This window comes from Anabrus simplex, chromosome 10 (assembly GCF_040414725.1).
Source record: "Anabrus simplex isolate iqAnaSimp1 chromosome 10, ASM4041472v1, whole genome shotgun sequence".
Classification (NCBI taxonomy): domain Eukaryota; kingdom Metazoa; phylum Arthropoda; class Insecta; order Orthoptera; family Tettigoniidae; genus Anabrus; species Anabrus simplex.
In genome coordinates, this window is record NC_090274.1 from 33,223,656 (window position 1) to 33,248,178 (window position 24,523).

At 40.2% G+C, this 24,523-nt stretch overlaps 1 protein-coding gene across 1 annotated transcript in view; it reads right to left on the reverse strand.

The window, feature by feature from the left end:
- Window positions 1-24,146, reverse strand: part of LOC136882155 (protein kinase C, brain isozyme) — a 490,637-nt gene extending 466,491 nt beyond the window's left edge. Inside the window, exon 1 of the mRNA XM_067154703.2 lies at window positions 23,928-24,146. Coding sequence (XP_067010804.1) covers window positions 23,928-24,118 — 191 coding nt within the window. The 5' untranslated portion in view covers window positions 24,119-24,146. The remainder of the gene's footprint in view (window positions 1-23,927) is intronic.
- Between the last annotated feature and the right edge of the window lie 377 nt (window positions 24,147-24,523).

Sequence of the window (24,523 nt, forward strand, 5' to 3'; positions counted from 1 at the left end):
ATATCCGACCTCCCTTGGTCAACTCTTGTTTTCTTTTTTTCCTTCGTTGCATGGCCCCCTTAAGATACAGCGTGATTTCAGCAAGCCTTTATCTAAACCAAATGTACCAACTATAAGCTTGCCAAATTTGAACTCAATCGGTCACGTAGATTTTGCGTGAAAGAAAGACAGAACGACAGCAGACCAATATTCAGATGTACACTAAAAGTACAAAAATTGAGATGAACTTATTTTACAATCTTCTTCTTTGAAATAGGATGCTCATATTGTGCAGGTGGTAGGAATCCAAGTACCATCTTTTCGGTCACCGGCTTTTCATAGTTTACGAATACCCTCGCGTTTCCAGAATGTATAAAATTAAATATTTCGTTACCGGCCACTCTGTGTACGGTTGAGTGCACACGCATGCACAGAAATGGTGTCTTGAAATAAACATAGCATGGCGTCTCCGCATCTCGTCACTTAACGCATTGCTGAATGTAGACAGCCCGCCACAAGGCTGTTGTGATTGAAATGGGCGCAGTGGTGCACAGCTTCATACTAGTAATATAGACAAGGCTGCAATCTTTCACCTTTGCTGTTCGTAGTTTACATGGATCACCTGCTGAAAGGTATAAAATGGCAGGGAGGGATTCAGTTAGGTGGAAATGTAGTAAACATTTTGGCCTATGCTGACGACTTGGTCTTAATGATAGACTGTGCCGAAAGCCTGCAGTCGAATATCTTGGAACTTGAAAATAGGTGCAATGAGTATGGTATGAAAATTAGCCTCTCGAAGACTAAATTGATGTCAGTAGGTAAGAAATTCAACAGAATTGAATGCCAGATTGGTGATACAAAGCTAGAACACGTCGATAAGTTCAAGTATTTAGGTTGTGTGTTCTCCCAGGATGGTAATATAGTAAGTGAGATCGAATCAAGGTGTAGTAAAGCTAATGCAGTGAGCTCGCAGTTGCGATCAGCAGTATTCTGTAAGAAGGAAGTCAGCTCCCAGACGAAACTATCTTTACATCGGTCAGTTTTCAGACCGACTTTGCTTTACGGGAGCGAAAGCTGGGTGGACTCAGAATATCTTATTCATAAGTTAGAAGTAACAGACATGAAAGTAGCAAGAATGATTGCTGGTACAAGTAGGTGGGAACAATGCCAGGATGGTAGTCGGAATGAGGAGATAAAGGCTAATTTAGGAATGAACTCGGTGGATGAAGCTGTACGCATAAACCGGCTTCGGTGGTGGGGTCATGTGAGGCGAATGGAGGAGGATAGGTTACCTAGGAGAATAATGGACTCTCTTATGGAGGGTAAGAGAAGTAGAGGGAGACCAAGACGACGATGGTTAGACTCGGTTTCTAACGATTTAAAGATAAGAGGTATAGAACTAAATGAGGCCACAACACTAGTTGCAAATCGAAGATTGTGGCGACGTTTAGTAAATTCTCAGAGGCTTACAGACTGAACGCTGAAAGGCATAACAATCTATAATGATAATGTATGTATGTATGTGTTTGAGAGATAGAGCTGGAGGGCGGAGCATTGCATGTGCCATTGCACGGTGTTGACACATTCCTGCATTCCTTTCTCCTTCCCTTCGCTTCAGGCTCACTTATTCGTTCGTACTCGTATACGAGTAGCAATACACACATTGTACCTTCAGCAGTACCCGTTCACTTCCTTCCCCTCCTTTTCAGTACTGGAGTGGGGCAGTGTTGGTTGTTTATGTTGGACACCATTTCTGTACATGCGTGTACATATCAGTATTTATTTATTTATTTATTTATTTATTTATTTATTTATTTATTTATTTATTTATTATTAGGAAGAAATGTGTGATTTCTTTTGTATGGAGCGTGCTGTTCTATGGTTCTGAATCTTAGACAATCAGGGATCAGGATTGGAAAAAAATGGAAGCGTTTCAGATGTAGGTCTGGAGACGAATGCTAAGGATTAAATGGATTGAAAAGAGAACAAACAAAAGCGTTTGCAAGAAAGTCAAGGGAAGAGAGAGCTGATGCTAACGATACAGAGAAGAAGAGCTAAATTCACTGGCCACATCTTGGGCACATAATACTTTTCTTACCAATCTGCTGTAAGGGAAAATCACGGGGAAGAAAGGCCGAGGACGACCGACCGACGAAAATATTCCTTCAAGGCCTGGCACAGAGTCTTCATTGAAAATTAAAACCTACAACCTGTTTTCCAGTCATTGACCGGGTCAGGGATGTAATGAATGAATCAGATATAGGCTGTTAGTACGATGGGGTCGCCACTCCCAAGGTGATTATTAATGACTGATAGATGCTATGAAATGAGAATGGAGAGTGTTGCTGGAATGAAAGATGACAGGGAAAACCGGAGTACCCGGAAAAAACCTGTCCCGCCTCCGCTTTGTCCAGCACAAATCTCACATGGAGTGACCGGGATTTGAACCACGGTATCCAGCGGTGAGAGCCCGACGCGCTGCCGTCTGAGCCACGGAGGATCCTAGAGTCTTCATTATGGTTCCTATTATGAAATGAAACGAGGTGTTGAGGAGAGATAACATTGGTTGCATAGACAAGGCATTGCCTTTAGACGCTGATGATGATGATTTATTTATTTATTAACCGGGCGAGTTGCCGTGCGGTTAGGGGGTGCGCAGCTGTGAGATTGCGTCCGGAAGACAGTGGGTTCGAATACCACTGTCGGCAGCCCTGAAGACGACTTTCTCTTGTTTCCCACTTTCACACCGGGCGCCTTTTATGCACACGGGTGCTTCCTTCCCACTCTTAGGCCTTTCCTATCCCATCGTCTCCAAAACACCTATCTGTGTCGGTGCGATGTAAAGCAAATTGTATATATATACAGTATATGATTCTGTAAGAGTTCGCTTCCTAGAATCAGACATTTATTTTTATATATTACAATACTTTTGTTTGACTCGTGATGTGGAGCCTTGGAGTTACAACTGTTTCGTACTAAGGGACCAATGTGTTCAAGCAGGGTGCAGCCTGTTGACGTGCTGTAGGCAATAACGAGCCCATGTTCCGCGCACGTGAGTTATGGAGCCGGGAATGCCCGGCCCAGTAGGCTATAAAGCAGTGAACATTATCTGTAGTGGCAAGTATATTTACTTCGCGTGTATTAGGTGGAGTATTGGACTGGTATTTTAATACGACAAATAAAGTTAACTCTCGATTCAGCGGACTTCGGATTTAACGACCATAATTCGACAAATAAATACAGATAACGAAAATTGGCTCAGGCGGCATCGCGCCGGCCTCCCACCCTGGGTTTTGTGGTCACTCCATGCGAGATTTGTGCTGGACAAAGCGGAGGCGGGACAGATTGTTCTCCTGTTACTCCGGTTTTCCCTGTCATCTTCCATTTCAACAACACTCTCCAATATCGTTTTGTTTCATCTGTCAAGTTATTAATCACTGTCACAGAGTACGACAGGTTTCGGCAGAGGACACATTTCCTATCCTCGCCGCTAAACGGAGGCTTCATTCATTCCATTCCTGACCCGAAAATAATAATGAGGTTTTGAAATCTCTGACTTGCGTGAAACTTCGAATCTGGCTGGAGATAATTGGAGTGAGAATGACACTGAACAAGGGTTGGACATCAGGTCATATTTTAATACATTTCTAGGTCACAAATGCTTGCATTTTTCTAACATTTTTAGGTCATAACTATCCGGACCCTACAGATGATGATGATGATGATAATGAAGCGGTTTTAGCTGTTCTGAAGCTGTCGGTGGTTAGCTAACACATGGACGATATTATTTCGGTCATATGAACCGCATCAAATCCATAGGTGAAAATTTACTACGAAATTTTTCAGCAATTTCGATCAACAATTATCAAGGAACAATACACAAATGTAACAATCGAAACTTGAAGCTGAAACCACTGTAAAATGGTATGAATAAACAATGGTTCATATTTAAAAAATATGAATACCAATGAAAGCCTTTTACCGCCAATACAATTCCCAAGATTCGCTATTAACGAATTTTCGAATTAGACCGTTAAATCGAGTGTTTCCTGCGCCGAAATGTAGTGATTCGGTAACGTAGCAGAGACGAATACTCTTCACAACCACCGTTGAAAATAAGTGAGCACGTTGCTACGCAACAAATAATGTATTATTTGCATTTGACGCTGATATTCAGAAGAATACTTCTACTCGAATCAAATATTATTAATAGTAATGGATGTCTATCTTTTTAAACCTGCCATTACACATTACTTCCATTTATTAGTAAGGATTACCTCCTAAATATCACAAGCCTCTGTGAATTAGGTAGGAACCTCTACAATCAATCATTTGCAACTTGTTTAGTGACCTCGTTTAGTTCCACACCTATAATATAATGAAAAGCTGAGCCGCCTTGCTCTCCCTCAGTCTCTCTTGCCAGGAAGGTTCACCAAAAGACATTTGACAAGAAGTAATTTTAAATAATCGAGTCAGCACATTCAGCAGGTTTATTATTTTAAACTGTTTTTTTTCCTTGAAAATATAAACTGATTACACGATATTATTCGCCTTGTACAATGCAAAACAAAATCGAATGCTTGTATATTAAATTGTGATGTTATGGGCATAAGCAAGCAGGTATTGTAATATCTCTCTCCGGTCTTTAAATTCGTCGTTCTTTGAAATTATTGTCTGCAGTCTTTGGTTCGTCCGACTCGTTGGCTGAATGGTCAGCGTACTGCCTTCGGTTCAGAGGGTCCCGGGTTCGATTCCAGGCCGGGTCGGGGATTTTAACCTTCATTGGTTAATTCCAATGGCTCGGGGGCTGGGTGTTTGTGCTGTCCCCAACATCCCTGCAACTCACACACCACACCTAACACTATCCTCCACCACAATAACACGCAGTTACCTACACATGGCAGATGCCGCCCACCCTCATCGGAGGGTCTGCCTTACAAGGGCTACACTCGGCTACAAATAGCCACACGAAATTAAATTAGTCTTTGGTTCAAGTTTTTTTTTCTTTTTCCTGAGAGTGGCCGCACTCGAACCCAACCGTCGGGTGTCATGAGAATGGATTTCTGTGGTTTCCCATTTTCACAGCCAGGTAAATGCCACGTCAGTCCCTATTTAAAGGGCACAGTCGATTCAGTGGACCTCTTCACCCAATTTAATTCGCCATCATGCATCTTCATCAGCTCAAGTAAAGTTGGCGTCAGGAAGGGCATCCGGCCGTAAAACATGCCATCTAATTTTATCTCACCTCATCCCCGAATCTGTATTGTGAAAACGGTATTAGGGTAGACATACAAGTTGTACAACCATCCGCCCGAGATGCAACTCTTTCCTGTTGGTTTCAGAACTTCCACATCAGAGCTATGAGGGTTTTCACTCATACGAGTAGCACGTTGTGCACAATTTGGTTCCAACTATGCTTGCAATAGTCCGGCCCCGCGGTGTAGGGGGCAACGCGTCTGTCTGTCTGTCACCCAGCGGCCCCGGATTCGATTCCCGGCCGGGTCAGGGTTTTTCATTGTAAATGATTAATATCCCGAGACTGTGTGTTTTTGTCGTCCTTAAAGTTCCTTTCCTCACATTCAAAACACTACACCTCCGCAATTCCAATTAAACGCAGGTTCATATCATATGGTGCAAGTAGGGGCAAAAGATCTCTATAGGTCGACGCCCCGAACAAATAGCATTTTAAAAAATGCATGCAATACGGCCTCGTTCATTGTTTAGTTCTTGAATGTAAACTGTAAATTTCTTTCTTTCTTAATCCGTTTACCCTCCAGCTTGGTTTTCACTCCGGACCTCTACAGACTCAAGGTCAGTGTCCTGGAGCGTGACACATTTGATCGGGGATACAAATGGGGAGAAGGAAGATTGGAAGGGATAGGTATGGAATGGCAAAGAAGCGACCGTGGCCTTAAGTTACGTACCATCTCGGTAATTGACTAGAGAAGAAGTGGAAAACCACAGGATGGATGAGGTGGAAATCGAACCCCCGGCTGAGTGGACCCCGTTCCAGTCCTCGTATCACTTTTCAAATTTCGTGGCAGAGCCGGGAATCGAACCGGGACCTCCGAGGGTGGCAGCTAGTCACACTCTTATGGATCCAAACTGATCCGTTCCTCTCACTAGTAATCCATTTTTTAAATGAGTGAAAAATCTCCTTAGTCTACGCTCGGAAAGGCTCACCCAGTACTAAACTGATCGCCGTTCGATCATGACGCCAGAAATAATATTATCAAACATTGCGTAGTTTGATCACGGCCACCTGAAATAATATCTCAAAACGGTTTATAGGCTATAACGTTTTCGTTTCAGGAGGCTGTTGAGTAATTTATGATCTTATGGATACGGCCAAAGATACGGCAGCTTAAAAAAAAAATTGTTGGGCGAGTTGCGTGAGAATGTGACACAACACAGAAGCCGGTTTATGTGATACGTACTTCATCCATTGAGTATATTCATATTGTAAGATGGTCTTTTATTTCCTCATAGCCTGTGCCCTCCTGACTGTATCAGCATTCATTCTTGATACTTTCATGCAAGGCTGTACCCAGGAATTTTTTTCAAAGGAGGTTAAGATTGCGGGGCTTCCGAAAACAAAAACTATAGTAACCAATTTTTTTAAACTTTCAAATAATTTTTACAGAAAGAAAAGTTTTAAAGCAGTACATTTTACAATTGAACGGCTGAACTAGAAAGGTAAATTCATAGCGGTCTGGTAGGTAGAACACGCTTAAACACAAGTGCGTGCATTGTGACACAAACATTTGTTTAAAAATGGAGGTAACAATATGTAAGTATTAAAAATATTTTTAGGTTTGATCCATTTTATTAAAATCTTCTAGCAGCTCGACAGTATGAAAGTATTTCTATAGGCTATGTTTACTGAAATTTATTTTTATGGTGCAAAATGTATTAGGAACATAAAGAGCAAACAACCCGTATATCTCACCAAAATAAAAATTTCCATTTATGTTTTCAGTAAATTTCTTAAGCATGTTCATAGAGAAACATTTGAAGATGACACAGATTTTACAGTATAGTTTAAATTCACTTGTTAATTTTGAAAATGCTTGTTTTTATAATATTTATAATTTATTGAAGGCTTTTTCAAAACCCGTAGATGCTGTTTAAATTTGTCAAGTTCACTGTTATTTCGGAGTCGGTTTGACCCCCGCCCCGGGTACGACCCTGCCTGACCTTGCTTTCATGTCTGTTACTTCCAGATTAAAAATAAGGTATCCTGGGTCCACTCAGCTCTCTCCTACGTACAGCAAAATCAGCCTGTAAAGAGACCGATACAAAGATAGTTTCGTCTGAAAGCTGACTTCTTTCGAACAGAAAACCGTAGACCGCAAATGCGAGCTCGGTGTATTAGTTGTGTTACACTTTAATTCGGTTTCACTTCGTATACTAACACAGTAGGAGACCACACATCGTAAGTACTTGAAGTGGTACCTGTACCACTTTCGTATTCCTTGTTTGACTTCCACTCTTCTTACGTTTCTTCCCAACTGACATCACGTTTGTCTTGGGTATGGGGTGAGATGAATCTGTCGTGGAGGGATTTTATGACGGGATACCCTTCCTGACGTCAACCTCAACAGAGGAGTTAATAAGTTGAAATGAATGATGTGATACATGATAGTAGGGAGAGGGTGAAACCCGGTGCCGGCAGATAGCCTACTCCTGTCAAATAGCACCAAGGGGTCTGCTCAAGGCTTAACGTCTCCATCCGAACGGACGAATCACCACTAACAGCGTCATATACCCTCACTCCATATGAGCACTGCGGAGAGGTTTGGAATTTAATCCAGGCTTTTGGCACGCAATCTAGCGGTTATAAATTGTACACCACCACCTCCCCTACCCTGTCGGCCGATATTCTGATGGTGAATTTTTTTCGGCCAACGGGACTCAAACCGACTAACCACGGTATAGACTTAAACGCCTTAACAATCATGGTCACCAGGCGTGCTAATAATAATAGTAATAATAATATACCTAGAAACAGAGGGCTTCATGTTCGCCGTACAAGATCAAGTCATTGCCACAAGGAACTACAGAAAGCATATACCGGTACTGCATGATCCATCTGTCTATTCAGATCAGTGCCGACGATGTAATACATCTCCAGAAACCATCCAGCACATAATCTCAGGTTGTCGATTAATGGCAAGTACAGACATGACCAAATTGCAAAAATTATTCATAAGAAATTAGCCCGACAAAATAACCTAATCCAATGCACTGCGGCATGTTGGAAGTACAAACCCCAATCAGTCTTGGAAAGTGAAAATTACAAACTTTACTGGGATAGAAGTATCATCACTGATAAGAATATTACCTGTAATAACTTTTGTAGATAAAAACAAGAAAATCTGCTTCATAATTGACGTAGCCTGCCCAAATCCTCACAACCTTCAATCTCCACATATAGAGAAGATAACCAAGTACACAGATCTGGCCACAGAAATAAAGGCCATGTGGAAACTCAACAATGTAATCACCAAGGTTAATAGAGAACATTATCACCATTCCAGTAGTGACTGGATGTAATGGTATTATACCACAGACACTACACAGGAGCATTGAATAATAATGAGGAAGTTGATTGGCATGAACCATCCACCATATACAGAGGACTAATGAAAATCGTCTGCTAATAATTTCGACTATTTGTGTATTGTAAACACCCTATAAATATCTGTTACATTTATTTTTCAATATTGTATATAAGTATATACGTGTAGAGCATATGTACTGAATAGTACTTCTATGTACATTGTACCGAACAAGTACATAAACCCAATTGTAAAATTATGAATAATAATAATAATAATAATCATCATAATAATAATAATCATCATCATCATCATCATATGCCATCAGCTATCTGTGCAAGCAGTGTAATTGAACGCCATTTGGCTGCTTGCTCGTCAATGTCGACGTTCCTTTTTCAGGGCCTCTCAAACTCCCAAAATCTCACGCGTGCAAACCGAGGCGCAAGGGCACCGTGGACTGTGCATCGGTCCGACTCACCTCAACTCGGCTTGACTCGGATGGTGTAGTGTGCTGAGAGCGACGAAGCGTTCGGTGATAGACGGCTTGTTTATCACATAATAGACAAGCGCAAGACAACATAATAATGGAACAACCTGTTTCTAAGAAAGCAAACATTTCCGAAAGTCTATTTCAATCGAAATGGAGACTTTCGGGTTTTTTTTTCTCAGTTGTGACGATAAAGCCAAATGCTTAATCTGTGGGACAATAATTACATGATTATTATAAAGATCTATTTTTCAATACAAAGGCTTTGCTCGAATTCTGCGAAAATTTGTCGAAGGAAGATTTTCCTAAGCTGCATCGAGAATCAGCTAAGTTTATTGTTTGGTTCCACATGCATATGTCAAAGTTTCTTTTTCTGCTTTGACTTGTACTAAAACTAGATTGCGTGCGAGTATTTCAGATCGTAATTTAAAGAATTGTTGTCAGCCGATCCCTTGTTCCAGTTTATTACTGGTATAATTGCAAAGAAATAGGAAAAGAAGAGCTAGAGAAGATACATTTTCTGCTCAAACCATATTGAAAGACGAGGTTTTTTTCTTTTTTTTTTTGCTAGCGGCTTTTACGTCGCACCGACACAGATAGGTCTTATGGCGACGATGCGATAGGAAAGGCCTAGGAGTTGGAAGGAAGCGGCCGTGGCCTTAATTAAGGTACAGCCCCAGCATTTGCCTGGTGTGAAAATGGGAAACCACGGAAAACCATCTTCAGGGCTGCCGATAGTGGGATTCGAACCTACTATCTCCCGGATACAAGCTCATAGCCGCGCGCCTCTACGCGCACGGCCAACTCGCCCGGTAGGCGAGGTTTTAACACCGGTAATATTGTCCCATACAACTGACCGTCTCCGCTCACCGTACAGAAACATTTCCCAGTGAGGGGTAAATCAGCGGGGAAGGTGAAGAAGGCGTAGACAGGCTGAACGGGTGAGAGAGATGTAGGGAAAGAGGAGTGGGGGTTTGCACTCTGGTCAACCTAGTGAAGTCGTCTCCTGCACCTTGCACCGTGCGGAGCACTGGCGCATGCACCCTGAGAGGTCCTGCTCTAGGGCCTGCTAGATGGCAGAGTAAACCGAATCTCTCTGGGGCGTCTAATGGCTGAGTGACTTTTGTCGAGTAAACACCAAATGTATCACCACAGATCTTTTACACGCCGACATCGTACGACATGGAGTGTTGAATAGACTTTTTTTTTTCCCGCCTTTCAAAAATTTGACTACCTCCGCCGGGTTTGAACCTGCTATCTTGGGATTCGGAGGCTGACACTCTACCACTGATCCACAAAGGGAGCTACCTCAAAAATATGCTGTGAACATTGCACCGTTCGATCATGGCGCCTGTAATAATATTATCAAACATCGCGTAGTTCGATCACGACCACCTGAAATAATATCTCTAAACGGTTTATGTAACGTTTTCGTTTCAGAAGGCTGTTGAGTAACTTATGATCAGCCTTTGTGACTGTACAGGGAGACCAGAACATGCAATTCATTACTTAAATTTGTCTTAGCTGCACGTTTCCCCCAGTTGGCTTGAATTAATAATGCCTTCCTTTTCAGTCGGTGCGGAATGAAAGTCGGAGAACTTCTACTGTACGGTTATGTAAGAGCTGGCTAAGTCAATACAGGCTGCCTTCGTATTTCCAACTGGGATTCCTGAACCTTGGTTAAGATTTAAAAGCTTGGCATGGAAAACACTTACTTCTTCCCGCCCCCGCCGAAATTTCACCATAATGGAAGTACTGTAAACAAACATTACTAATTCTACAAGGACGATCCACTCATATTTCTCTTGAGGAGTGGCATTCAAATATCTCTAGCTGTGTCTTCACATTTCAAACACTTAATTGCGTCAGATGCATTATTATTATTATTATTATTATTATTATTATTATTATTATTATTATTATTATTATTATTATTAAGATGAATATGAAAATTAAGCTTGTACGTGACTGTTGATATCAAGATCATTGCTGCAGGTCCTCCAGTCCACCGTGAACCACAGGATGAAGTTTTCATTTCAACAAACCAACAAGCATTGGCCGGGTTTCGAAGCATGTTTGCCCTGATGGAACGCCAGTGACTACACGGGAGTCTGACATTGTTTCCACTTACTTGTGTCAAGGCTCATCACTTTCATCTTTCCTATCCGACCTTCCTTGGTCAGCTCTTGTTCGCATCAGACTTCGATGGTATTCAATTTGTGAGGCCCAGGGTATCTTTAATGAAATGAAATGGCGTATGGCTTTTTAGTGCCGGGAGATCCCAGGACGTGTTCGGCTTACCAGGGGCAGGTCTTTTGATTTGACTCCCGTAGGTGACCTGCGCGTCTTGATGAGGATGAAATTATGATGAAGACAACACATACACCCAGCCCCCGTGCCACTGGAATTAACCAATTAAGGTTAAAATCCCCGACCCAGCCAGGAATCGAACCCGGGACCCCTGTGACCAAAGGCCAGCACGCTAACCATTTAGCCATGGAGCCGGATAGGTATCTTTAATGTTTACGCTCTTCGCACCTTTTTTCCCTTTCTTTTCTTTTGCCGATCCCTTCATTGTTTGAAGGGTCGAACCCCTATCTCTTTCTCTTCTGATTAGTTATTATTATTATTATTATTATTATTAATGGATAAATGGTTAGCAAGCCTAGAACGGTATACAATATTACATTTGCGAGTTCTGAGACTGTGACGATGTTTTTCAGCTATCATGGCCAATAATAATAATAATAATAATAATAATAATAATAATAATAATAATAATAATAATAATAATAATAATAATAATAATAATGTCCGGCTCCAGACTGAATGGTCAGCGTCGTGACCTTTGGATTAAAGGGACCCGGGTTTGATTCCCGACCGGATCAGGGATTTTAAAAGGGTTTGGTTAATTCTTCTAGCTCGGGGGCTGAGTGTTTTTGATCGTCTTACTTCGCATGCAGTACAACGTACTACGTTACCAACCACCACAGAAACATGCAACAGAGCATATATCCCCACCCCCACCCTCATAAAGTTGACGTCAGGAAAAACTTGGCTCAATACACATTAGTGCAGACCCTGAATAATTGGAAAAAAGGTCAATAATAATAATAATAATAATAATAATAATAATAATAATAATAATAATAATAATAATAATAATGACAGATACAAAAAAGAGCAATATCTTACAAGGCGAAACTTAGACACAACAGCACAGTGGTAAAGCCAGATGGGTCCCTACGCTTCAGAAAGCCTGATAATGAATAAATGAATCAGATCTCGAAAAAAAAAAGGAGAGGAGAACCTTAAGGAAAATTTTAGGACCACAGAAAAATGCTGATAGAGAGTGGAGGAATAGAAAAAATGATGACCTCTACAAATACACCGAAAAAATCACTGTCACCATCGAAAACGAAGTCTAAAATTCTATGGGCATCTAGAAAGAATGGATGAGAAACGGCTAAGTAAATATTCAAGCACATCACTGGACTGAAAGCTTCGACGAAGTGGGTAGAAGAGGTAAAAAGAGATGCAATAGAAAGTGGACTTACAATGGATATAATTCACAACAGAAAATAGTTTAGAAGCCGAATGGACAGCATCAAAACATTCCAGGAGAAATCATCAAAATGTAGACCATAATTGGTCATATCTGAGAAAGAAAGGGAGATTAGAAGTGAAAGGATGAAGAGATTCTGTGAGGAGGAGAAGAAGAAGACGAAGAATAAGAAGAGAAAGCCTCAGGTTCAACGCGGTCCATATGTGGCCAAATTCGGAAACAAGAAATAGAATAATAATAATAATAATAATAATAATAATAATAATAGCCAGGGTCGTGTTGGTAGATTTACTGGCACGTAAAAGAACGCCTGACAGACAAAATTCTGACAGCCCGGCGTGTCTGAAAACCGTAGTAGTTAGTGGGACGTAAAACCAAGACCAGTATTATTATTATCAATTATTAATCCATGGTTCGAATCTCGGTCAAAACACTTAGTTGCAACCATTCTAGAAGAAATTCCAGTGGAGTTAGTGCTGATTACTGTTTTAAGAGGAAGTACAACCAGACAGCCATCCTCTCTTAAAGGGAAAGGTCCAAATCTTTCAAAAAATAAAAGAATAAAGACAGTGACAAAAGAAGGGCTGAAAATGAGACTCCCTTGGCCTCGCAAACCTGATACCGTCGGGATCGGAAGAGAACAAGAGTTGTCCAAAGGTCGGACAGGAAAGATGAAAGAGAGTAGACTGGCACGAGTGGAAGCAAGGTCTCCAGTCCACGCACCCAGTCCGAGAGACGCTGGAGTCGCCTTTCAGTGGCATCGTACGACAGGCAGGGGATACACCCGTTGTATTCTACCACCCCCACCCATAGAGCGATGGAGACATTCTCTCTCTCTCTCTCTCTCTCTCTCTCTCTCAAATATGGTAAATATAGGGAAGATTCAGTTTGCAACGTATTAGTAGACTATAGCCTATTAGTAATGTGTCGTCTCAAAACTCACGAATTCCAGGAAGAGGAATAGTAAGAACAGATTTCTCTACCTGGGCCAGTCTCAAAACTCACGAGCAGGGCCAGTTTTTCTTTCAATGGATAAATGTCCACCCTATTAGTGATGGGATAATGGGATACTTTTGATAATCGAATAACTTTCATCCGTTTATTTAAACAGTCTAATGAATAATCAATTTAAATAATCGAATGAGTTTCAAATATCATTCCGTTATATTGCACAGAATAATCGGATGCGTCATGATTTCTTTTTTTTTTTCGGTTTAAGTATGTCGGGTAGACAATCCATTGAAATAAGCGAATAGATGAACTCTTACGAAAAATAGAAATACGCCTTTTTTTTCCCAAACGAATCTCCAAGTGTTGAAACTGAATGACTGAATTAACTGTATTGATATTTAATACCTGTATCTATAAATGAGATTACTTATTCAAGTAAATGCCCCTTTCTGGCCGCATAATGGAACTAAGCCCCAGTACTACCAACTGACAGTTTCTTTTAACTAGCAGCGGGCAATATACCTAGTTTTATTGTACGTCGTCCGGCTGCTGCATGCATAAACTGTTAGCACGCTGGCCTTTGGTCCAAGGGGTCCAGGGTTGGATTTCCGGTCGGGTCGGAGATTTTAACTTTCATTACTTAATTCCTATGGCTCGGGGACTGGGTGTTCGTGCCGTCTTGAGCATTAGACTTCATCTTAGGTAGGGCCTCATCCTCACAGACGTGCAGGTCACCTGTATGGTGTCAACTCTAAAGACCTGCACCAGACCTCCCCGGGGGCGACACGCCATTATTATAAATGTATGTGAAAGGGAAAAAATGCATGATATTAGCTTTAAGACAACAGCAAAATATTTTAATAATAATATTAATAATACACCTCCGTCTCTTTCATTCACCAACCATTATTTTTCCCCTGTGGTTTGGCGTGGCAGAATAACATCCGCAATATCCTCTGCCTGTCGTAAGGGAAGCGTTAGTCCCTCCTGCGGTCATCGCAAGCACCTGCTGTCCGGAGTCGTGAATTTTGAGACTCATTAGACTGTTTACTTTTAGTCGCGAGTTTTGATACTATTTCGTAACTAATTTTAGCCCGTGAGTTTTGAAACTCGTGAGTTTTGAGACGTAACCATTAGCAAAGTCGTCTTGCATCCAGGAGTTAGCGGGCTCAAATCCCACTATCGGCAGCTCTGAAGATGGTTTTCCGTGATTTCCCATTTTCACATCAGGCGAATGCTGCTGAGGCTGTACCTTAATTAAGGCCACGACCGCTTCCTTCCCTCTCCTAACTCTTTCTTATCCCATCGTCGCCATAAGACCTATGTGTTTCGGTGCGACGTAAAGCAAACTGAAAAAAATAAATGGCAAAGTAGTCTACTGGCGAATGCCAGATATCTCGAAACAGAAATGTCACAGTTCGGGAGAAATAGAATAAAAATTAGATAATGTTAACAAGGAACGCTTAAGACGAATTATTTCAGCCAAATGCTGTGTAAGTTGAGAATTTCTCTTTGTGCACTTGATATAATTTACCAGGAGCCGATGACCTCGATGTTAGCCCCCTTTAAACAACAAGCACCACCACCATCATCATCACTACAATTCGGATTATTTGTAATGCTAACACTTGGCACATACATTGTATTTATTTCTAACTATATCCCAAAATACGCTTCAATTCATCGTCCTTAGCAACAACGGGTTTATTCTTAGAAGTAAATGAAAAGATTTTAATTCACTCCTCCATCAACACTTCCAATCAATGATAATTAAAAGAAATAAGATAAAGAAGCAGACTTCTTCAGAACCAATGATGTCACAGGAATATGAGTATCGATCAAAACATTTTCAGGAATAAATACGAGTATATCCTCCTTTTCTGTAGACATTTGGATTTACTCCACTTATATGTGCGATCTATTTGAATTTCTTTATATCCTTTTATCTTCCAGACAACCAGCATTCCTCCCATCGTCGTCCATGTAAGCAATTACAAATCTACATATTTACTCTGAATTAGTCATTGGTAATGAATAAATTATAGTATGGCACACGAGATTTAAATATATTTAAAATTTCGTGAAAATTTTCATCCTCGGTTGCAACTCTCGCATTAATTTTCCCACCATTAAAATATTATGTCTCAGAAAACCGTAAAAGTAGTTAGTGGGACGTAAAGCAAATACATACATACATACATACATACATAATACATCCATCCATCCATCCATCCATACATACATACATACATACATACATACATACATACATACGTACATTATCATTATAGACTGTTACGCCTTTCAGCGTTCAGTCTGCAAGCCTCTGAGAATTTACTAAACGTCGCCACAATCCTCGATTTGCAACTAGTGTTGTGGCCTCATTTAGTTCTATACCTCTTATATTTAAATCGTTAGAAACCGAGTCTAACCATCGTCGTCTTGGTCTCCCTCTACTTCTCTTACCCTCCATAGCAGAGTTCATTATTCACTTAGGTAACCTACCCTCCTCCATTCGCCTCACATGACCCCACCACCGAAGACGGTTTATGCGTACAGCTTCATCCATCGAGTTCATCCCTAAATTAGCCTTTATCTCTTCATTCCGAGTACCCTCCTGCCATTATTCCCACCTGTTTGTACCAGCAATCATTCATGTTACTTTCATGTCTGTTACTTCTAATAATAATTATGTTATTTGTTTTACGTCCCACTAACTACATTTTAAGGTCTTCGGAGACGCCAAGGTGCCGGAATTTAGTCCCGCAGGAGTTCTTTTATGTGCCAGTAAATCTACCGACACGGGGCTGTCGTACTTGAGCACCTTCAAATACCACCGGACTGAGCCAGGATCGAACCTGTCAAGTTGGGGTTAGAAGGCCAGCGCCTTAACCGTCTGAGCCACTCAGCCCGGCTCTGTTACTTCTAACTTATAAATAAGATATTCTGAGTCCACCCAACTTTCGCTCCAGTAAAGCAAAGTTGGTCTGAAAACAGACCGATGTAAAGATAGTTTCATCTGGGAGCTCACTTCCTTCTTACAGAATACCGCTGATCGCAACTGCGAGCTCACTGCATTAGCTTTACTACACCTTGATTCAATCTCACTATATTATCATCCTGGGAGAACACATAACCTAAATATTTGAAATTATCTACCTGTTCAAGCTTTGTATCACCAATCTGACATTCAGTTCTGTTGAATTTCTTACCTACTGACATCAATTTAGTCTTCGAGAGGCTAATTTTCCTACCATACCAAAGCAAATAACATTATTATTATTATTATTATTATTATTATTATTATTATTAGGTTCGTTACGACCCCTGAGGATCACGAGTGACTTGGTCGGTACGTCTTCTTTTTTCCCAATACCTCTTCATTCTCTCACTCCTCCTCTTTCTCTCGACTTCCGTGATCTGAATCTGGACCCTGGTGTCTGTCCATCTGTGACCTTCCACAAGCTTTTTGTATTTGGACCTATCCTTTACTGTCATCAGTGGATATTTTTCCTTTATGCCAATAGTCTCCCAATCTTCTCTGACTTCCTTCATCCACTTATTTCCAGTTAAGCAGGTTGCATTCCATATCTTCTTCGTCAGCCTACTGTCATCCATCCTCATGAGATGTCCAACAAATCCTAACCTTCTCTTTCTTATCACACTCGAGATTGGTTCTATACTCGCATATAGTTCCGGCCTTGATCTGTGTACCCAAATTTCACCTTGCTTTTTGGTGCCTCATATATGTCTCAAGATTCTTCTTTCCTCCTTCTCCAATTGTATGCAAGCTCTCTTGCCTAATGTCAGCGTTTCAGTTGCATATAATGCAGCATTCCTGATGGTTATCATGTAGTGTCGCAGTTTGGCGTTCCTCGAGAGGTTCTTCTTTCCATATGTAGTCATGGCTGCATATCGTAGTTTCAGCAGCAGTTGAGCTCTGTCTGTGGTACTTTTGTTGCTTTGTACTTTACCCGTGATGTTCTCACCTAGGTACCGGAAGCTGTTGACTCTCTCTACCACTTGGCCTTTTACATTCCAATCGGTCTTCGTATTCAGTACCTTCGTCTTGTTGTAGGCTATTTTCAGACCAACCTTTGCTGCAGTTTCTGCTAGATTTGCTAGTGCCAACTTTGCTTCTTCCTTCTCATGTAACAACACCATATCATCTGCGAAGGCAAGGCAATCCACTATGACATTGTTTTTGATCTTATATCCAATATGTACACATTCAATTCCCATGGTTCTATTCAACTGTCTCCACTGCTTCACCACTTCATCCAAAACTAGGTTAAATAATATTGGCGACAGCCCATCCCCTTGTCGGACTCCTGTCTTAATTTCAAAGCTGTCTGACAACATACTCCGGTATCTTACTCTAGCAGTTGTATCCTTCCCCACCAATCCATGTGTCGTAGAATCCAATCCTCTGTCGCGTAGGATGTTCAGTAGTGTGTTCCTGTCTATTGAATCGTAGGCTTTTGCGAAGTCTACAAATGTAACATTAAAATATTATGTTGCTAATTTTTTATAAGAAAAATTATAGTGCGGAAAGAGAGCTACTGAAAGTTTGTTTTCCAACAATTAGAGTGTACTTTTCCCCCGCAACGCTTCCTTAAAAAAAAAGCGCAGTTATATTAGAACATTTGTAACAAGTTATTAATAATGATGTTGTAATGAAATACCATTACAATAAAGCATAAATTATTGTTTGTTCGCTGTTTTCACCCTCAATCTCATCGCCAGAATCCATTATTTTGCAAGCGAATTATTTAGACTGTGACTAAAAACTTTAAAATGTTCTAATGCTGTTTGTATCAACAAATTATACTAGTCTGACCACGACAAAAAAAAAGCACAGATCGCTGCCTTTTAGAAATATGTATTTATCTTATTTACTTTGTATTTATCTTATGTACACCTTTCCGGAAACCAGTGTTCCAAATAAAATATGAAGACCTTAATTCTCACTTCTACAAAATTCTCTTATATCTTAAATTAGGTCACTTTCTTAGTATATATACTTTTGTGGAAAAAGTAATATCTACTACACTACGAATCCACAGAAACACAGCACTAGGTCTATACCTCATTTTTAACGATCTACACATACGTAATTGAATAACAACTCTCTTCTTCTAGAAAACACAATATTTTAATCGTATAGATATTTTCAATAATGCAGCCATCAAGAAAAATACAACACGTATTTGTCTTAAAACACTACTGATGCCGCGTTGTAGTCGAGCTAACACACTTGATTGTTGTCGTATGCAGTAATACGACGGCATTATCAGCTAATCAGCTAAGAGCTTTACATGAAAAATGACTCTTCACTAATGATTACACAAGATAAATGTGTGTTCCTCAAATCACGGCTTATCGTTATTTCCGATACTCATACTGGATCAAATCGTTACAGCAGCAGCCGCCGGCAATGGTCCGCAAACTTATGTCGCGCCCTCCTATAACATAAAATGTCTTGCGTCCCGTTTATTATTCCTTCCTTCGCACTACACGCCTTTTTACACAAAAACCGGTTTCCATAGACCTCGAGTGCCACGGGGTTGAGATTTTTACGTGAAAAAGCACCCGACCTTAGGAAGAGCACCCAGCTTTAAATTGCTGGCTAACCCCAAACCGAGTATGATTACCTGCACCCGCCTTAGAAATAGCCGAGAATAGCGGTAGACAATTTATGTTCAATAATAATAATAATAATAATAATAATAATAATAATAATAATAATAATAATCTTCTTCTTTTTCTACCGCTTTTTCCCACACCTGTGGGGTAGCGGGTGCGAACTGCGTCGCACATGTGGATTTGGCCCTGTTTTAAGGCCGGATGCCCTTCCTGACGCCAACCCGCTATGGAGGGATGTAATCGCTATTGCGTGTTTCTGTGGTGGTTGGTAGTGTAGTATGTTGTCTGAATATGATGAGGAGAGTGTTGGGACGGACACATACACCCAGTCCCTGAGCCAGAAGAATTAATCACAAGGGATTAAAATCCCCGACCCGGCCGGGAATCGAACCCGGGACCCTCAGAACCGAAGGCCAGTACGCTGACCATTCAGCCAACGAGTCGGACAATAATAATAATAATAATAATAATAAGCCGACTACGTAGTTTGAATCGTGGAGCTGTCAGCTTGAATTTGAGAGACAGTGAGTTCAAAACCCACAGTTAGCAGCCCTGAAGATGGGTTTCCGTTTTTTCCCATTTTCACACTAGTCTGTGCCTTAAATAAGGTCACATGTTCACTTCCTTCCCAGCCATAGCCCTTTCCCATATCATCGTCACCAGAAGGGGGTCTGTGTCGATGAGACGTACAAAAAAGCAAAAAAGATAATGTTATTGTTTTTCTTTACGTCCCACTAACTATTTTTGACGGTTTTCGGAGATGTCGAGGTGCTGGAATGTTGTCCCGCAGGAGTTCTTTTACGCACTTTCAAATACCACCGCACTCAGCCAGGATCGAACCCGCCAAGTTGCGGTCAGAAGGCTAGCGCCTCAAGCGTCTGAGCCCGACAGCAAAAATAAAAAAATAAAAAAATAAAAAGGAAATATTTTTTTAAATGAATGTATATTTATGCATGATCATACAACAAAATAGCAAACTCAGGACTTTTACTTGTACTAAAACTGAATAATACCCTTAAAGGACGCCTAACTTAAACGGTTTTATGCAAACTAATCCTGAATTTAGATTACTCAACGGTATTGAAGATTTTAAGATTACAGCTAACTTGGAAATGTTAATGGTTACATGTTACGGATCTAAGTTTCCAAACACTGTGGTCTTGCCTGGTTGTCCACAAGAATGCTGGTAAAGCCTGGTTTGATATTTACACACATTGGTTTTTGTTTTACACTTAACATTACTGGCGACACCAAAAGCAAACGTGGAAGGTGATCGTACTTCAACTAAATTCACATATCATTATTTATTTATTTTGGTTGTTTCTTATCGAGGAGAACAGGCATTCGACATATTACTTTCATGGGATCACTTTTTACTACTATGATCAGCCACTTATCCATGACTATGACGATGGAACGCCGACGGAAAATAAGCGTAAGCGGTTCAATCATGGAAGTTTTAATTTAAGAAGCCACTTACGTCGCACTGATTCTCCCTGCTGTTTATGCGATAATCAATCAATTCAAGACTCAAATCATATTTTCTTTGCGTGTGACCTCTATCGGCAACAAGTTGGGTTTTTTCTTTCAGTCTGCGTGTGTGGCTTATTTTCGAAGGCAGTCCAATTTACACTTGTAAAATCAATTTTGTTCAATATTGTTAAGTCTGTTTCAGTGAGGAATGTTATACGGTTGCGTTTTATTTTAGATTTGTAAATCAATTTTGTGAGAAATGTTTTAATTTAATGTTATCAGAAAGTCGCAAGGACTATTTCTGACAGAAGATTTTAATTTGATCAATGTTTCATACGTTGCTTTTTTTTTTCAAAGTTGTTTTCATTTATGTGTTTTTCAGTTTTGTTATATCAGCTGTTATGCCATTATACATGAAAGCGGATTATGGCTGCATGGCTTCTTGGAGCCCAAAACTAAATTAATGAAGAAAAAAACCGGTTACCTCCCCTCACTCAGTACGTGCAATAATCCACCTACACTGTGTTCTATTCACTGACAGGCTCAGAAAGAGAACTTCCTGCCTGGATTCACTGTACAGAGAACTGCAAACGAAATGAAATTTAAAACATAATATGACATTTTGCCTTCCACCAGTCTAAGTATTGCAACTTCCCGTGTTATACTCATAACTGTCGGAAAGTCCTGGGAGACAACAGAGAAGAGGAAAAGTTTAAAATACCAATAGACTAGAACCATTGATAAGCGCTTCGGTACGGTACCTACTACTCTGGGTGATTTCTGTTGAAAGAGCAGCATTACGAAAATGTTGCACAGTTTAGGCTGGGAAGACTTGAAAAAAAGGAGACGAGCTGCTCGACTAAGTGGTATGTTGCTAGCTGTCATGGAAAGATGGCGTGGAATGACATTAATAGACGAATAAGTTTGCGTAGTGTTTTTAAAAGTAGGAAAGATCACAATATGAAGATAAAGTTGGAATTCAAGAGAACAAATTGGGGTAAATATTCGTTTATAGGAAGAGGAGTTAGGGGTTGGAATAATTTAACAAGGGAGATGTTCAATAAATCTCCAAATTCTTTGCAATTATTTATGAAAAGACTAGATAGGGAATCTGCCATCTGGGCGACTGCAGATCAGTGTTGATTGATTCCTAGAAATTCGTAGTACATTATCAAAACATCCTTGTTTAGAAACAAGGTAAGTACCGAGGAAGTTGGCGTGCGGTTAGAGGCGCGCAGTTGTGAATTTGCATTCGGGAGTTAGTGGGTTCGAACCCCACTGTCGGCAGCCCTGAAGATGGTTTTCGTGGTTTCCCATGTTCACACCAGGTAAATTCTAGGGCTATCTCTTAATTAAGGCCACGGTCGCTTCCTTCCTTCTCCTAGCCCTTTCCTATCCCATCGCCGCCATGAGACCTATCTGTGTCGATGCGACGAAAAGCAAATTGTGAAAAGAAAAAAGTACTGTAGTTTCACGTGACTGTTCATATCGTTATCACAGGATCACTAGTTTGTTCTTCATTGACCACATGATCGCGACTTTTCATTTATAAAATCCCACATATCTTCGTTTAGAATTAGCCGCTTTGGCTAAAAAAAAGATGAATAAACACCGACCAATGTAATGTTATCTGTCTGTTATTGTACCCTTAGTTACTTACATAATTGTTAATGAAAATAATTCATGTAAATAATAAAACAGATGTTTCACAATTAAACATGCTTTTTTCCTTTGAAAATTCAAGTGATCTATTAATTTTGCCGGTAAGTGTACATTACAACTTGCACGATAATTATAAGATAACGTACAGTATTTACACTATGGAAGATTTTTTTTTTTTATAAGTCATATTCTTATGCGCCTACATATTCCTGTTAGAGATTGAATAGTATCTACTCGTTTTCTACTTTACGTAGTACGGTAGGGTCTACTTGTCTAACTTACTATTCATTTACCTTTTGATTATCTCCTGCGTCAGTTTGTATTCTACATCAGCATGTGAAATTGTATAGCCTTCCTGTACACACAACCAATCCACAGTTATGAATGAATTACAGAACGTTTTCTTGTACTCCAGTTTATGACGAATGTCAACCATAACCCTAATTAAGAGCAAACCCAAAAAAGAACCTACACAGGTTATCAAAACAAAATAACACGATCACAAAAGTACTTGGTAAAATGAACGGGCAACAACACTCACGTTAACGCAAGCAACAGTAAAAAACTACACCGCCCCAATATAACAACACGTCTTGGAAAATATCTGTTATTTTAAAGATCTAGTAACACCTGATCACAATACTACATCTATAATAATAAAAAATGGGCAGTAAGCAGGCAGAAAATGTCTATACGCACAATTACTTTAAGTCCATGATCAACAGTAAAACTTCCCTCTCGGGTAACGTCAATCTCAGTATTAAAAATATGTTTCTCCAGAAAGCAAGATTATGTTGTTGTTTTTTTGTTTCTTTGTTTTCCTTAAGGGTGAAACAGTTCTCTCTGAAGACAGAAGTCACCGGTACGCGATAAGCTTTTAAATAACTGAAGTTGACAGGGTGCAAGTACAAAAATATTCATCCAAGTACCTCTAAGAAAAACCTGTTAAAGAACGGATAATAACCTTAACGTTTTACGCAAAGAAATTTTAACTTTCAAAAACTATAAGTACTAGGCGTGTTTTAAATAGCAGCCTTAATTTAAATGAAACAGAAAGTACTTTCTCTTAATTAAATGAGTCTGTAAGCGTAATTATTACGACACAGACAATATAATAAACCGCCCCCCCCCCCACCCCCACCCTTTCCCCAAAGAGCAAGGTTATTCCAAGATAAAAGTTAAGGGAAAGGGGGGTGGGATGTTACGTCTCCCGATGCTTTCATTGGTGGAATATAATCCCCTAGGACACGACTGGTATCACATTTATCCAATTAAACTCACAATTCCCTCCTCAGTAGAAACTGAAAATAATATACTACACGAGAAAAGGACACGTTAAATAAATTGGCGCATTCTAGAAATTCAAAATCGGAATGTACGTTTGACAGTCTGTCAAAATATGTGACATTCATGTGTACAAAATACGTATATTCCTCTGACAGCTTCGTCATTTAATTCTGGCAATCGGTCACTTGAATCAGGCACTGAGATACGTAAACAGTAATATGCAGAGTGCGATTAAAAACACATTATTTACCGACCTGTCACTATGGTGACATTTATTGTCTATGTATATATCGACAGAATTGTAATGTTAACTCACCATATAAAATCCTTACAGTGACTGCAGAAGGTTGGTTGCTTAAAGAAGCGCGGAATGAACTTGTGATCCTTGACGTTGTACACGTTCTTTTTCTTCAAAGCACCTTTTCGACCACGAAGTCTCAGGCCAAATACTGTATTCATATCCCCCGAACCGGGGGCATCGTCAACAACATTCTCTTCCTCCGCCATGTCTGCAAATGTCAAGCGGTGGGGAACAGCTCCGAGCCGACCTACACTCCAGCAGGGAATGCTCAGATATCGATCACATGGGAAGCTAGTCAAGCGAGAGACTGAATTACGCACTCATTAAATTATTTTCTCTACACGACGAAGGTACTAATTCTTAATCTTATAATTGTAAAGAATATTATTGAGATATGTAGAAGTATATTAGGTAAATAAATACATATTCTAAATATATGATGAAAGGAAGTACACTGATGCCTTCAGGGGTCATGCTATTGACTCAATTTCTTGTTACATTTCCTGCATAAAAGAACGAATCTTGAACGTGATATTGGCTCTGTCACTTCTCTCTAATAAAGTATTGCTAAATAACACGACTTCCTTTATTAAGTCTGGTAACGTTTCTCA